This window comes from Mus musculus, chromosome 4 (genome assembly GCF_000001635.26).
Source record: "Mus musculus strain C57BL/6J chromosome 4, GRCm38.p6 C57BL/6J".
NCBI lineage: Eukaryota > Metazoa > Chordata > Mammalia > Rodentia > Muridae > Mus > Mus musculus.
This window is the reverse complement of record NC_000070.6, coordinates 107,055,874-107,072,234: the sequence shown is the minus strand read 5'-3', so window position 1 is coordinate 107,072,234 and position 16,361 is coordinate 107,055,874. Positions and strand designations below refer to the sequence as shown.

The 16,361-nt window shown below is 49.9% G+C and overlaps 2 protein-coding genes across 33 annotated transcripts in view; one reads left to right on the top strand and one right to left on the bottom strand.

Annotated features, from left to right (window-relative positions):
* The window catches only part of Cyb5rl (cytochrome b5 reductase-like), a 21,178-nt gene extending 15,773 nt beyond the window's left edge, over positions 1-5,405 (bottom strand). For 7 of the 32 annotated variants that reach the window (XR_003954910.1, XR_376304.4, XM_011240482.3 and 4 more), the window contains exons 1-3: positions 5,190-5,345; positions 3,412-3,691; positions 1,217-1,365 (exon numbers count right to left, since the gene is read on the bottom strand). Coding sequence is in view for 27 of the 32 variants with exons in the window: in XM_011240482.3 (XP_011238784.1) it covers positions 1,217-1,365; positions 3,412-3,691; positions 5,190-5,302 (542 nt within the window). In the remaining 5 variants the exon portion in view is untranslated. Of the gene's footprint in view, positions 1-1,216; positions 1,366-1,687; positions 2,120-3,023; positions 3,140-3,411; positions 3,692-5,189 lie in introns of those variants that run through there. The other 25 variants (NM_001377085.1, NM_001346552.2, NM_001377087.1 and 22 more) reach the window with 18 other exon arrangements.
* Mrpl37 (mitochondrial ribosomal protein L37) lies at positions 5,369-16,361 on the top strand. Its single transcript, NM_025500.2, has 7 exons — positions 5,369-5,785; positions 7,465-7,648; positions 7,735-7,850; positions 10,167-10,352; positions 11,595-11,752; positions 14,660-14,863; positions 16,131-16,361. Exons 1-7 carry the CDS (start codon positions 5,440-5,442, stop codon positions 16,206-16,208), a joined length of 1,272 nt encoding a protein of 423 aa, NP_079776.1. The 5' UTR covers positions 5,369-5,439; the 3' UTR covers positions 16,209-16,361.

The window sequence follows — 16,361 nt, the reverse complement described above, 5'->3', positions numbered from 1 at the left end:
GCCAGAGCACCTGAAAGCAAGCGGTCAGTCTGACCAGCAGTAAGCTCTTTCCAGTCCCCTCCTGCCTCGTCTTCAGGCCACGCCTTGTGGGTTTTGTGTTTTGTTTTGTTGGTTGGTTTCTTTTCTTCTTGCCAACCCCATAAGCTCCAGGTGTCTTAGGGTTCAGCCCTATGCCCATTTTCCTTCCCACATATGACTATGCTCCTGAATGCTGTCTGGGTGTGTGGTATCGTTCAGATCCATGTCTGCAGTACTCATCTCTCTGGAGAGCCTCACATACGCACCCCTGCCTGCCTGAAAGATGCTCTCCCAGGACAGGTGGGGATGTTCATGCTGGGGACACACAGGTCAGAAGGAAGCGCAGAGGAAAGGACACTAGTGTACTTCAGCAGCCAGGCTGTCTAGGCTGCAATCTGGATCCCGTGTCTTGGTGGCTGTGTGAGACGGGGAAACTTTTCTGTTTGCTTGCTTGTTTCCTCTTTTATTATATCATTTCTGTTTTTGAGATAAGATATAGAGCCCAGAATAGCCTCAAACTTGAGATATAGTCAAGGCTGACCCTAAACTTTTTTTTTGTTTGTTTGTTTTTTAAAGATTTATTTATTTTATGTGAGTACACTGTCGTTGTCTTCAGACACACCAGAAGAGGGCATCAGATCCCATTACAGATGGATGTAAGCCACGATGTGGTTGCTGGAGTTGAACTCCGAACCTCTGGAAGAGCAGTCAGTGTGCTTAACCACTGAGCCATCTCTGCAGCCTGACCCTAAACTTCTAATTCTCTTGCCTCTACCTTTTATATGTTCGAGTTCTTTACTCTTAGTGTCCTTTCTATCATCAGATGCTAATTACAATGGCTCCAGAGACAGACTGCTTGCTTTCAAATCCTGATCCAATATTTCCTGTATTAGCAAGTTCCTGAAACTCTCTAACTTTAGCGTCCTCTGGGGACTTTGTGAAGGTTAAATGAGTTCATGAATGTGAATAGACAGAACTATGCCTTGGCTAGTAAGTGCTATCAAAGTGCTGGTGTCATTATATATCACAAAAAACATCACTGAGCTCCACACCCAGGGCCCTGAATCTTATGCTGCTGTGTCCACCCTGAAGCAGGCAAACAAGGGCTTAAGAAAGGCCAAGTAAGCCCCCCAGCTACTCAGCTGGTCAATGGCAAAGCAGGGCGGCAGACATCGGTCCTCCCACTACCTGCATGTACCGTAGGATGAGGTGCTGTCCAGGACGCAGGCCGAGCCGACTGTTCCCGGGTAGTGTAAACCGGACAAGATAGGTGTCCTTGGTGACCTTCTCCATGGTGCTGATGTGGAAGGCCAGGAAAGTCTCTGGACTCAGCTTGGCAGAACAGCTCTATAAGAGGAAAAGATTTGACCTCAAGAGTCAGACCCAAGGAACACACTCCTAGCTCCTTTCCCTGATTTCGATGAGCGTCATCTCCTGATGTGACAGAGAGTTGGCCCTGGCTTCCTCTTGATCTACAGCATACATAGTACATGGAGTTTACTCTTCTTGTAAGCTTTCTGTAGCTCCCCACAACTGTAGGACCAAGCCCAGGCTCCTTAGCCTACATTCGAGGGTGCAGCAGACAACTACAAGCTTCATTTTATTTGCCAGAGACCAGACCTTAGGCTTTCATTCCCCCTCCCAAAGCCACCTGTCATTGCACACCTACCTCAAGGTCTTTATTGTTCATAGTGTATCCCCTGTACAAAACACCTGCTCATCCTTCAGATCTAGTCAGTTCCAGAGCTAGAGAGTTGAAAAACTGAGGGCGCCTTAGAGACGATCCAGTCTAACATCCTTGTATCACATATGGGGACGCTGAGGCCTGAAACGTCTCAGGTTTTGGATTTCAGGAGGAATGCTGGGGTAGACTGTCCTTCTGAGAACAGAGTTATTAACAGCAGAGGCAGATATTATGGCGGGAGTTCCAAAGAAGGCTCAGGCTCATGAAGCTAAGTGGGGGTTCCTCTTACAGGCTTCAGAGAGAAAAGGGAGGTCTCAGGTCTTGTAGCTGATGAGTAGGCCATGATACCCAGTGGCAGTCAGGTTGTCTGATTCCCAGGAGGCAGGAGAAGGGAGAAAGGTCCATCCCTCAGTTAACCTGCGTCCATAATATGTAGCCCTGATTAGGATCCTCAGTAAACTTCCTTTGGGGATGTGAGAATTAGAGTCACAGACAGTCACAGTATGGAGCCTGCCTGACACCTGACAGCCATCACAGAAGCTGTGAGGGTAGAGAGAGAAAGGCTGCAGCAGGTGAGCATGGCCTGAGAAGTCCCTAGTGGAAATCTAACAGTCAACCGTGAGCAGGGACTCAAATTCATGCTCATTGCCCCTAACATCCCAAGCCCTCCCTGTGTCTTCTATGGGAAGCCTTCTCTGAATACCACGGCTACCACCCAGCTTGCCTGCTTGCCTGTTGTCTCCTCACCCCCTGCCTCTGAGACAGGGTCTCATGTAGCTCAGACTGACCTCACTCCTAGTTGGCCAAGGTTGGCTTTGAGTCTTTGATTCTCCGGCCTCTAGCTTCTAAGTGCTGGGATTAAAAGAGTACGCCACCACACCCAATTTTGTGTATGCATTTCCAAAATGTAAATTACTAGGGAAATTAGTAAATTATTATTACTTCATTACAATTTAAAAGATAAAATTATTAGATTGAAATATGCTGTTTTGCGTGGCGGTGTCGCACACCTTTAATCCCAGCACTCAGAAGGCAGAGGCAGGTGGATTTCTAAGTTTGAGGCCAGCCTACAGAGGGGAGTTCCAAGATAGCCGGGGCTATACAGAGAAATCCTATCTTGAAAATCCAAAGAGAGAGAGAGAGAAAAAAAGAGCTGTTTTGTAAGACTTACCAAATTTTGTAATACCGCGTAATTTTCTGTTACCACAGGTGATTACAGAGCCACTACATACTGAACAGAACTACTGTAAAATGAACGAAGGCTTAGAAAGGGAAGAGAAAGCCATTGGGCTCCAGAGTAACAGCAACACGCCCTATTTACCTGTCTGTATCGTACCAAGTTAGTGTGCTCTTTTGAGGGCAAGGACTATGCCTTGCTCACTCACAAATCCTCATTGGCTTATAGGGCCTGGTGTATAACAGGTATTCAATGGATATCTGTTGAGTGAAATAATCATTAGGTTTGGCGTTAAACATTACAAATAACTTGGTCCATTTTATAGATGGCAAAATAAAGGCACAAGGTTAAGGGACTTAGACTATATCCACATAGCTAACAGGCTGATTTCAGGTCCTTGGATCTATTTGCTTCCATTATAAGGACTTCTTTCTCACCACTGACTAGTCAGGGAAGGCTTCCCATAGCAGGGGCACTGAGCAGGGCAGGGCGGGGCAGGGCCAGATAGATATGGCCACTCTGGACTCCTCACCTGGCTCTCAGGTGGTTGCTTCCCACTCAGCAGGCTCCTGTCATTTCTGGCTCGGGCTGTTTCCCATCTTTCCAGGTCTCGGTAGTAGAGGTCAAAAACACAGGGCGAGCAGCCACTGCCGCAGCACTGGGAGGGCAAGGGCTCCACAGGCTTCAACCGCAGCCAAGCCTCAGAATCCTCCTCCTCCTCCGTCTCAGCCATTGTCAGTGGGGCTTGGGCAATAGGGGGTGGGAGGGGGGAGGACACAAGTGAATAAGCCAGGCCTCTCTTTGCTGTCCGCCTGGGAGAAAGAAGATGTGGGGGTTGTACTCTGTTCTCTCTCTCACACTCTCCCCAAGGCCCACCAGGCTATAGGGACAGGGATGGCTTAACCAGAGGATCTGCTGTCATTTGGGGGCATGCTTACTGCTTATAACTATTGGGGTTTTGTGTGTGTGTAAATCTAAGCAGAGGCGGGGAATTTGGATTCAGAAGGCCTCTCCTACTGTGCAGGAGCTCTTTGACTTTGGTGTGTTTCTGAGGCTGGGCCACCAGTGAGAATGAAGTTGGTGTCTCACTCTTTCTGTATTCTGCCAAACACCTGGCATACAGGAAGCTCCCATGGCCTGGTGAGTGTTCGTTCCCTCTATAGTCCGGGAGCTGGGTACAGGATTTGGTGTTGTAAGGCAGAAGGCACAGGACACGGTCCCTGTCCTTGTTAAGACCTAGCACGGTGTTATACTCATCCAGTCACTCCATCTGTACTGTGCATCAGATAACTGAGTGAATGGTGCCTCTCTTTATGGCAATTACTCTTAGCATTTGGGAAGGAGATGTACTAAGACAAATGAAAATGCTTTAACTGTAAACTGCTGGGTAGTCTGAGTGTTAGTCATATTGTCCTCTGCCTCTTTTGCATTCATGGGGGTTAAATAGTCCTATTGTCTCAGTCGTTTTGGAAACTGGTAGACAAGGTGGCCACTTCATGCACAATTTTAAAGATGAAGTTCCTTCCCATCTGGGAGGCACAATCCCTGTTGCAGCCTCGCCCTGGATGCTTATCCCTACTCTTCAGGCCTTGGCTGAAAGGTCATCTCCTCTCAGAGACCTTCTCAAGTGTTCCCCTTGTCATTACCAAGCACCTTATTTGTTCTACTATGTATTCATTTGTTAACCTAAAGTGTGTGTCACGCAACTGCTCTAGAAGCCAGGGAGAGTTCACGGGCCGGTCACTAAACAATGCAACTCTGACAGTGGTCAAACAAGAGAAAAGACCTAAGGGACAGGAAGCATGTGTGTGTTGCCACCGTTCACGTCGTGCACTCATGTACTCACTCGGTGGTCCCTCAACCTATGCCCACCCGATGCTTACTTAGCACAGTCCTCACTCTGACCCCCGCAGCGAGCCTGCCAGAAGCCAGTGCACTGGACCCGCCTCCGGGAATCGGAAAACTTAGCAGCAGCAGAGCAAAAGTAACTCGCGTTCGGCGCCGGGCGAGCCGCAGTGCCAGCAGTCGGCCGCCAAGCTGGCATAGAAAGAGGTACCCGGGCCACTCGCAGGCTCTGGGAAGCCGCAGCCAGGAAAGTGTGGGCAACGCTGAGAAGGGCGGAAAGGATGGCAGTTCCAGAACTCATGAGGCGTCGGACCCGCTAAGGCATTTTAACTCCTAATTTTACAGCGAGGAGACCGGGCCCTCTCACGTTCTAAATGCCTAAGGGTCAAAGGCGTGCAAAGTACAGATCTGAGGTCCCTACGCTCCTCCGCGCCGGCCGCGAGCTCCACCACCGCGCTCACCTACCTACCAGCAAGTTTCTTCACGTGTGGCACTTCAGAAACCCCAAGCAAAGAGCACCTTCCAGGTTCCACCAATAAGGATGGGAACTGCCTGAGGGGCGGGGACAAAGCAAGCATATTCTAATTGTGATTGGGTGAAGTGTCTGTCATTCGCAAAAACCCGTCATTGCGCTCCGCCCCTTTGGCTCCCAGCAGTCCCTGCACGGGCAAAGATGGCGGCGTCCAGGTAGAGGTTTTGTAGAAACGGAGTCGGTATGGCCTTGGCGTCCGGGCCCGCTCTGCGGGCACTCGCTGGCTCTGGAAGGCTCGGCCTCGGAGGTTACGGGACTCCGAAACGTGGGGCGTATGAGTGGGGCGTGCGCTCCACGCGGAAGCCCGAGCCTCGCCCCCTGGACAGGGTGTACGAGATCCCCGGTCTGGAGCCCATTACCTACGAGGGCAAGAAGCACTTCGTCCCGTGGCTGGCGAGGCCGATCTTCCCGCCGTGGGAGCGCGGCTGGAATGACCCACGCTTCCACCGTGCCGCCCCGATCCACGAACAGACTCTGTACAAGGAAGAACCCTGCTACATCTTCCACCAGCGTTGCCGACTCCTGGAGGGTGAGGTCTCAGGACAAACGGGAGGAGACGCTGTCCCAGGCTCAGCAGTGACCCCGAGCCTGGGGAAGTTTCTTCCTCTGGAAGTAGAATAGAGTAACACCCGGCTTCCAAGAGTTGTCAGATCAAGGTGTTTGTGAAAGGGAGCAATGGAGAATGTGTGCAGAGAGGAGGGGATTTGTCTCCATGCGTGGAGAGGTGATAATAAAGCAGGTCTACAACGCTCCTTTTCTGGGGGTGTCTTTTGTTAAAATAGGCCTGGGATATGTTTTCAAAGAAAGGATTTGCACCCAAAAGTCTACCCACTTAATAACAGGTCAGAATGTCTTGAGCCTTTTCCTGAGTTGGAGGCCAGCCTAATCTACAGAGTGAATGAGTTCGAAGACAGTCAGGGCTACACAGAGAAACCCTGTGGGGAGGCGGGGGAGATACATCAATGTCTCAAAGTCATTCTGTTTCTTAAGAGGAGTGTCAGGAACTGTTTTCCAGAGTTGAACCCTCTCAGGATCAGGATGAGGATAGGGAAGATCCTAAAACCAAAAACAACTGAAGTCTGTGGGAGCAGAGATTCCAAAGGATAACTAGGAAATACAGAGACCCAACAAGGTTTGGAGCCAAATTAAGAGAATCAGTCATAAGTTTGGAAAAATCGATAGCCATAGGCCAGCCTCCTAAAAGGCCCACTTCTATGCCTGCAAGCTGATATTTTTGGCCATTAACCATTTTCTGTGAACTCAGGAGGTGCTGTGAAGGATCTCACAGACACGACCCCTTTGCATTACCCTGACAACGAATGCCTAGTGGATGGATGTGTTTCAGAAGTTAGGATTGCACCTGGAGATGGTGGTGCATGCCTTTAATCCCAGCCCTCAGGAGGCAGAAGCAGGAAGATCTCTGTGAGTTCAAGTCAGCCTGGTCTACTGAGTGAGTTCCAGGATAGCCAGGGCTACACAGAGAAACCGTGCTTTAGGAAAAAAGATCAGAAGTTAAGATTGCATTCATTGAACCAGTCTGAAAATGTATTTTCTATCCTACACTTTCTCAATGTACAGAGAGGTCTTATAAAATCCCAATAAACCCTTGTGAGATATGGCCCTGAGAAGCAGACTGGGGTTATAGAGAGACTGTGGACTTTATGGTAGACAGTCTCAGGTTCTCCTCTTACCTGTATTACCTTAAAGATAGGCAACTTGAAGCAAACTCAGTCTGTCCAAGTTTCCCCCTTCATGTCAGAATCCCATCTAACTTGTAGGTAAGTTCATGGCACAGGAGGTGACATTCAGTAAATGGCAGCTCTAAATACTTTATATTTTGTTAGGTGCTAGAGAGCCATAAAACATGGCTTGAGATTGCTAGCAGAAAAACATCACAGAGCTGGGATTTTATTTGAAGGGCTGGTATCCACTGAACTAGTCTCACAGCTTTGATTTCTCTGTGGGGAGTCAGCAGGGAACTCAGCTGTCTTGAGCATGGTTTGAACTCCTCCTGTTTTTAAGCACTCATTCCCCGTATTCTGCTCTTACCACCTGGAAGTTTCGGTTTTCAGATATCTCAAAAACAAAACCAGAGTCCCTTGAGGCAGCCTTTTCTCTGGTGCTCCCTGACAGGCATAAACATCTCTTCCTGAGCCCTCCCCTCCCCTCTCCTCTCTCTCTCTCTCTCTTCTTTTGGTTGTCCCACAGGGATGAAGCAGGCTCTCTGGCTTACTAAGACCAAGTTAATAGAAGGCCTCCCCAAGAAAGTGCTTAGTCTTGTTGATGATCCAGCTAATCACATAGAGAACCAAGAACAGCGTGTTTTGGATATCATCTCCCATGCCCGGCTTTGGCACTCCACTGAGGACATCCCCAAGAGAGAGACTTACTGGTAAGTTTCCTCCAGATAAGATAACTGAGGAGTGTTGGGAGTTATATGTTGCTTTAAGTCTCCAAATATCTCTTCTTTCCTCCAAGCCCACTCATTGTGGACAGCCTCATACAGCTGTGTAAATCCCAGATTCTCAAGCACCCTTCTCTAGCCAGGCGGACCTCTGCCCAAAACTGCACCTTAGCCACCACCTGGAACCGCGGTAGGTCACCCTATATACCAGAAGGCCTTGCTGGGCTTTTTGTTGTTGTTGCTTTTTTATTTGTGTGTCTTAATCTCTCTTACTGTCAGCCCCACCACCAGGTCCCATCCCTCTCATCCTGCTACATGCTCTTTGGGTTCAGAAGCACCCTTCCTTCAGAAATACCCTTCACTGCATAGCACAGGCTGGCCTCAGACTTGTGATCCTCCAGTCTGCACCACCAGGCCCAACTTTCTCGTTTCTGTTTTTACCTGCTTCTAAGACTTTATTCCACCAGTGATGGCTGACTGTGTCTGTTGAGTCCCCAGAGCATGCGGGAGTGTGTAAATGCCACAGCCGGGGACATGGTGGGGCACACTGGTCTCTCCCTCACCAAATCTGTAGCTTTGCTTCCCTTTCCTACTCCTGCACCCTCCAGGGCCACGTATGCACAGAGCAAATCACCCAGCACTGTCACTTGTCATGGGACAACAGGCCCTCTGTGCTGTGGCCTCCACCTAGCCCTAGCTGTGTCACCTGTTCTGCCAACCCCCTCCCCAGATCACTAAGTTTGTCCCGTAGAGCTTTTTGGTATCTAGCTTTCCTATCTGCACATGCTGTGTGCTTGGCAGTGCCTGCTGGCGTTTCAGACAGCAGTGTCAGTCCAGGAGTCTAACTGATAGAATTAGGGAGCAGGGAACCCCGCGGTGGAATATGTGGGACTTGGGATATCAGTTTAGTCGGTTTTCTCATCTCCCCCTCTGCATATGGACTTCTGGCAAGCAGTCAGCCTGGCAGAGGTAATGGCACCGCTAAGGAAATTAGTGCACCTCATTAATGGAGAGTACTTGTTGGCCCATTGTCAAGTATTACCTCTAATTAAACTGCCCCATTTTGCACTGTCACTGGAGGAGAGATGTGGAGGGAATTGAATTAGAAACCACACTACAGTGATCTGTGGGGAGAATCTAAAACCCAAGGTTAGGAGAGGTCCAGGCATTTGTGTAAGGAAACAGGAAGTGCCTTAGGAAACTAATCTTGAGGTGCAATTACTGCAGAATTTATCTGTCTGCAGATGTAACATTCATTTTTTTTACATATCTTGGGAGACTGCATGCTAATTAAATGACATGCCATCGACCAAACCATTTTCTAATCTTACAACAGCCCTAATCTATCACCTTTACACCGAGCTTTGACTCTTTCTGAAACCCAGGCACCTGCAGAGGGCAGTTGCCACTCAGAGCCACTCAGGGTGCTGACAACAGTCTCTCCAAACACATTTCGTCTGGTAGTGGCATGTGGCTTCCCCATGGGAACAGTACAGGTGACATTTCCACATACTCACATATCCACAATTCAGTGATTAGTTAGCTGTGTGTGTTCCTCTGACCACCTGTAGAATACATGTTAATCCAACTTCCCCCAGGCTCTGTGATCCGCCTGGCTTTTCTCGCTCCGTTGTTAAGAAGAGTTTGGGTCTTTGCCTGGGTTTGAAGAATCTCCTCTGCCCCTGCTCACGGCACGTCTCCTTCTCTGCCTCTTGCTCTCTGTGGCATGTTCAGCTCACCCTGGTTTGTGCCTCCATGCTCTTGCGTGCTAGTCTTCATTTTCAGTGCCTGGCAGGCTCCTGCCCTCACCAGAAACAGTGAGGCGTTTGGCAGTGTCTGAAGCCAGCTTTGATCATGGACCCAGATGGCACGAGTGAGGATGGAGGTGGACTTTCTAGTGGCCAGAGGCCAGGCTGCTGCTGAACACGTACATGTACAGTCCAGCCCGGTGATGGAGAGTGAGCTGGTCCACCTGCTCCTACTTCAGATACCCTTGGCGGTTGTTTTGTAGCACTCTCACTGTGCAGCCTGACGGGCCTTGAACTCGCTGAGATCTGCTTGCCTCTGCCTCCTAGGTGCTTCAACTGCCCAGGCTTAAGGAGTTGCTTCCTTCAGGAGGCGCTCCGGGCTTCGCAGAGGGCTGTGTCTGAATATGGCTTGTGCTTCCCATAGCAACACTTGCTGCCTAAAGGGCTCCTCGAGAGGAAAGGTTAATTCTGGCTTATTTTTGGATCCCTGGCTTGGAGTTGATGGAAGATGAAAGATGCCCAGGAGTCAGGAGCCTTGAGATTTATCAGAAGAGCACCCCAAGAAAAGAATATGATAGTTCCTCATCTCTTGGGGGCTCAGAATTATTGTCCCAATGCCATGTGTGTGCTCTGTGACCAGGTTGGTCACCCAGAGAACCTATAACAGACTGGACTCAAGGTTTGTGTGTAGTGAAGGCTTCTTACTCTGAGAGCTGTACAAAGACCCAGTTAGACTAATCTCTTTTTCCCTATTTTAGAGTCTCTTCTCCTTCAGGTCCGAGGTACTAGTAGTACCATACTGAGTGCCAAGGATCCCCTGCCCGTCATTGCCTCCAGGGAGGAGGTTGAAGCTACCAGAAGTCATGTTCTTGAAACCTTCTATCCCATATCTCCTACCATCGATCTTCAAGAATGCCACGTTTATGAAGTGAAAGATGACACAGGTACGGAGCAAAGCTTTGGATTTTAAGCAGTGTGGAGAAAGGGATATGTTTTTATTCCTTCCGTTTTTTTTTTTTTTTTTTTTAGAGAAAGATAAACTTAACAGCCCTGGGGGTTGATAATACAAATGCATTACCTTCTAGAATCTGTGTGGCAGCCTGTGCTTCCTCTTTTTTTTTTTTTTAATTTTTTTTTTAAAAGAAGGCTTGGCATCTTGGTGAGCTTCTTTCTCTCTCTGTCTCTCTGTCTCACTCTCTCTCCCTTCCTTTCTTTCTCTCTTTTCTTTCTTTTTTTTTAAGATTTATTTATTTTATTTATATGAGTACACTGTAGCTGTCTTCAGACACACCAGAAGAGGGCATCAGATCCCATTACAGATGGTTGTGAGCCACCATGTGGTTGCTGGGATTTGAACTCAGGACCTCGGGAAGAACAGCCAGTGCTCTTAACCGCTCAGCCATCTCTCTAGCCTGCTTCCTAACTCTTAATCATTTGCACTTCACGTTAGGAATTGCTTCCTCCCAGAAATGACAGACTTCAGTATCAATCAGGGCCTTTTCCTTTATCTTCTCACGGTCGGTCCCTGAGTCACACTGCCTTGCCGCATCTCTGCTTGGATGTGATTGATCTTCCCCTCTACATTGTGAGCACCTCACAGGCAGCTATGGCCTCCACTTGCGCTCCCCTCACTTCCTGTCTAGAGCTCAGTGCACACAGGCTTCTGAGTGGAGCAGCCTCAAGGATCATGGTGTGCAGGGAAGCCTGGGCTCTCCTTTCTGTGATTTTCAGAGCCCATGTCCCCAGCGGCTTCTCCTTCCTCACCACACTCACCCATTCCAGGCACCTACTCTAGAAGCTCCCAGCTCACCAGAGATTTATTCATAGCCACTCAGAATAGGATCATGACATGACAGTGAACACTCAGTCTTGTCTGAAGTTGCCAAGTCCTTTGTTCCTGATAGAGTACTGCCTTCTGCCTTCGTAGCAGCCATGGCTCTCCATGTTTTAGTATCACTGTCATGTGCGCTTAGATAATCACAAATGGATGGAGTTAGGATGTGTGTAGGAAGTACCTGCTGCAGGTTGGCAAGCATCGTCTGGGATTAGCCAGATAGTAACATTGAAAGCATTCTGGGTTTTCCAGCCACCTCTGGCTTCTGCCTGAGCTCCTCAGTAGCCATCCCGACATCTGTGAGCCTGGTTGTGTTCTATGTCTCCTCACTCTTCTGTCTGTTCTCTTGCAGGGTTCCAGGAGGGCTATCCTTACCCCCATCCCCACACCTTGTATTTCCTGGAAAAGGCCAATTTACGGCCACAACGCTTTCTTCCAGAACAACTAAGGGCTAAGATGCTCCTGTTTGCTTTCGCAAATGCCCTGGCCCAGGCCAGGCTCCTCTATGGGGTATGTGTGTGGAGAAGAAATGAAACTACTTTCTCTCCAGTTGGCCTCCTGCTATAAAGACTACTTCCAGGAAGAATGGCATGGGGAAACTGACTGTGGTTTTGACTAAGGAATTGTAGGAATATGTACTTCTGCTTAACTTGTAGCAACCTGCTGACCTGTCCTGGGGCTGGTGCTCTGTCCAGACACAGTGGCTCTCTAGGTGTCATTTAGATCTCCCCTTTCCAGTATGCCAGAGGATGACAGGGAATAATCACTTCATCCTGCATTTTCCAGCAGGAAGCATGGGGAAAGGACAGGAACAAGGGACAGCCTACTCATAAGCCTGTGGTTGCCTGGGCTCCACATACCAGTGTGCTCTGCAGGGCCATATACCAGTGGGCTCTGCAGGGCCATATACCAGTGGGCTCTGCAGGGCCATATACCAGTGGGCTCTGCAGGGCCATATACCAGTGTGCTCTGCAGGGCCATATACCAGTGTGCTCTGCAGGGCCAGTGTGCTCTGCAGGGTCAGAACTGGAGCACACAGCACTCTCGGGAGGCTTAGGAAGTGAAGCCTTGCAGATAGCCCAAGCAGAGCACCCTCAGCTCAGGGACCCAAGATACCACTTGGTTGTAGTCTTTAATATTAAGTTGAAGTCCCAAGACCTAGCTGGTGTAGATTGGAGGGTGAGAGGTTGTCATAGAGAACTGTCTCAAAATGGGGAAAAAGCCTGGTTGGGGTACCGGGGTGGAAACACAGGCACGTTTCTGAGAGCTCCTGCTGTTCTCTCAGGTCCCAATTAGAACCTAAGGCCCAAAGTACTCCTGAGAGTGAGGGCATTCAGATTGCACCCACCCTGCCTGCTCTGGGTATTGGCGGGGCTGCGTTTCGTTGGTTGCATGAGTGGGGAGTAGATTAACTGTCCTATAGTGATCACCTGACACATCCCAGATATTAACAAGCTGTTGATGTCAGTGATTCTTAAACTAGAGTTCTGGAGGGGTATCAGGACCTCATGGGGGAGCTTGAGGGACACGGGCTTTCCAGACCCACAGAATCAGAGGCTCTGAGGTGGGACTCAGCAGGCAGTCAGTCAGTCAGTCAGTCAGTCTTTAAGAAGCCCTCCAGTGAAGTTCATGCAAGCTTAGTATGGAAACCCCACACTAAAGTGTGAGGCTGATTTATGCTCCTGTGTGAGTTGGAGGTATAGTTCAGTGGTAGAGTACCCTTCCAGCATGTGAGAGCCCCCAGAGTCCCCATCATGGTAAGAAACAGAACCAGAAAAGTTGGCAGCTGTGGTTCCTCGTGTGGCCTTCTTAGATCTTGATGTGGGAGGGGTGGTGGGCAACTGGCTCTTTCTCCTATATACTTCCTGAACTCTGTAACCTTAGGTAAATCACCCATGAGCCCACGGCTCATGAGTAAGAAAGCAGAGATTGATCTGTGATTCCTATGGCTTCAAAAGGATGTGCTGCCCTCAGTTTAGGCGGAGGAAGGAAGCAACCACTTCCCACGTCCCAGCCCACAGGCTCAGTGCAGTCTGCCAGCTGTTGCCAGAAGGGCCTGCCCAGCAGTGCTGACTAATTGCTACCCAGATAGATAGGAGAAACAGCCTCCCCACCGTCTCCAGGTACAAATCGGTCCTGGGGCTGTGCAGTTGCGCAGTTATGGGAAGAGCCCCCATGTAAAAGGTAAAATTGCTGAGAAATGTATGTACTACCTGCAGTTTTATTGATCTGTAGAGGGAGATAGAAGAGTCAATATGGAATCTCGGCTAACACTTAGATGTACTTCACTTTTTATTTATCTCTTATGCAGCTAAGAACAGGTATTTATAAGACCAGCAGCCCTGGTGTGGCCCACACTTGGGACTTCCATTAGCTAGTCCTAAAGTCAGGTGAACCCTGGAGGGGCTAAGATCAGCATTTTTGCAGTATGAATGCTCTGCTTCTTAGGCCAGTAGCAGGCTGCATTGGTACGAAGTGTACAGAGGCGGGCCATAGGGTTGCTCAGACAAGAAACAGAAGAGAAGAGGTTCTCCCGTCAGGTATGCTGGGCTACCACGTGCAGACTGGAACAGTGGGATTGCCTGACTTCCTCATGCCTCAGGCCACCCCTTGAACAAACCTCTCCAAACCTCAGCTTCTTTGAGAAGCAGGCATATACTTGTATTTATGAGAGCGGTGAGTAAGGTCAGGCAGGGGACCTGGGCATTTGGGTGAGCTCTCGTAACTGTTGTGTCATTACTGTTACCATGAGATCAGACAGGCCCTGGCCGTGACGTGCCGGGAGGACATCCCCCAGGAACGGCCCACTGTAAGTTGCAGTAAGCAAGTGAAACTCGGTTGACTGCAGAGCAGGCAGTAGGGCTTTCAGAAGTACCCAGTGATGCCAGAGCCTCCAGAGCAAGACTGATGGCAGCATGTTCTCTGTGACTGGAGACAAGTCAGGTTACCATGTTGAGTCTGTCTCCTCATCTGTCAGATGGAGTGAGAACTGAATGATAGGTCCGAGGGTAAACCTCTGGACTAGCCTTTGATAGCCCATCACTCTTATCAGGTAAGGTGGCGAGCTGAAGGATTCCCACCATTAACCTCCCAACGCGTCTGCCTGAACGTCAAGGCTTGTCCAGTAATCGCCAGTGAGCTGTAGGAGTTATCTCTGGAGTTTCAGGGCAGATTCTGGGATCCTTGAGGCAGAGAAGGCCAAGCTAGGTGAGGGCGGCAAGGTGAGGGCGGCCAGGCTACAGGAGGAGGTGCTTAGTCAGGTGAAGAGAGGCTGGGCTGTGGGCTGTGGAGCTCTGTCTTCTGCCTTACCTGCTCTGAGGTGAAGCCATAAAACGGAAGCAAGTGGGTGTTTTAAAGGGAGGCGTGGGCTTGACCTGTGTGCACTATTCCGTTTGTATGTCTGTCTACTTTCCTTAGAACACAGCCAAAGTCTTGGAGCAGCCAATAGTCGTGCAGAGCGTGGGCACTGATGGCCGTGTCTTCCAGTTCCTGGTGCTGCAGTTGAACACCACAGATCTGGCTTCTAGCGAGGGCGTCAAGAATTTGGTATGGACAGACTCAGACCAGCTCCTTTACCGGCACTTCTGGTGTCGCCCAGTCATCAAAAAAAAGGTGGTGGTGGTAAGTCCAGGTGCCCCAGCTGGTGATTACAACAGGGCGCTGACTCCTGGCAGTTGGGCCTGGTCTGGTAGGGGGTCTAGGGACTGAGCACTCACATCGCCTGCCCTGCCTTCGGTTCCTCCTGTGGGAGAATGTTCCTGTGTCTGCTCCCCACCTGCTTCAGGGCCTTGCTGGGCCCTGCTACAGCACAGTCATATTGCTGCCTTTTGGGGGACTGCTAAACTCCCCAGAGGGCACTGAAGTCCCTGACAGCCATGTGGATGTTCTCCTGTGACCCTGTTTCTGCTACACTTGGGGCTTGGCTGAGATTCCACCCTGATGACTGGATAGTGGCAGTAAAGATGTCTAAACCAGCTCAGGCTATGATGTAACGAGAAGCACTCTGAGGATGACAGGATAGACAGAGCATGGTGCTGTTGGCTGTGTGGCCCGCTAAGCCCCGCGCAGGGCCAGTGTACTTGGGGGATTGAATGGCCTTTCAAGTTTAAATCAGTTCCGTGGTACTTCTCCAGCCAGACAATGTGTCTCCCCTTGAAATGCTGTAGCAGTCTGGGCCCTTCTCTGGCCCCACCCCCCTGTGGCACACCCAGTTGCCAGTCACCCCCATCAGTGGCTGGTGCCATCTCCCCCTAGTCTTTCTCCTAGATTATGAACTCCATGGTGGGTCAGAGCTCCTACTTGACCTCTGCAGTTTCAGCTTCAGCTTCTGAGCCCCACCACCATGGGCTTGGGTTCTAATCTTGCCCTGGTCCTTGCCTTCATTCGTACCCCTGTGCTATCGAATGCACTCTTCTGTCTAAACCTCCTTCCTTTTTCTTCCTACTTGCCCTCGTGTGTGAAAGTCCGTGAGTCAGTCAAACACACAGACACCTTGGCCTCTTCCTATTGCCTCTGTAATGAGATCTGTCACATTTTCTTGTCAGTGAAATACCTGATTGGAAATTTCTTGGTTAGGAGCCAGATCTACATCCCTCCTGGGCCTCCAGCAGTGAGAGAGGAACCTGCAAACCAGTATAGTAGACTGGGGGTTCTTGTCATTCCCTGGTGGCTGGAGTGAGGTCAGAGCAGTGTCAGCAGATGACATGGCTGACAGGTGCTGGGAACCCTGCCTATATGCAGCACCGGCTCCTTGGTGTCCTTGTTCACCGAGAGATGATGCAGGAGATGACAGTGACTCGCCAGGCACTGGTGACTCTGAGGAAGTGATCCATTTCCTTTGCTGCCATGAAATGGTAGTAGAATCCTAATGGTCTGTGTTTTTTTCCAGGAACCTGTTGGGCCTGTTGATTTCCAGCCGGAGACGTTCAGGAAGTTTTTAGCTCTGTACTTGCATGGTGTTGTGTGAACTAAGAACTTTCTGGAGCCTGGTGCCCTACTACCTTCCTGCCTCAGAAGAGCTCATGTCCTGGGACGGTGGTGCTGGAGCCTGGGCGAGCCTTCCACTCTCCCACGGTCTGGTGTCTCTATGGAAATAAAGTCTTAGTATTGCATTGGTGTG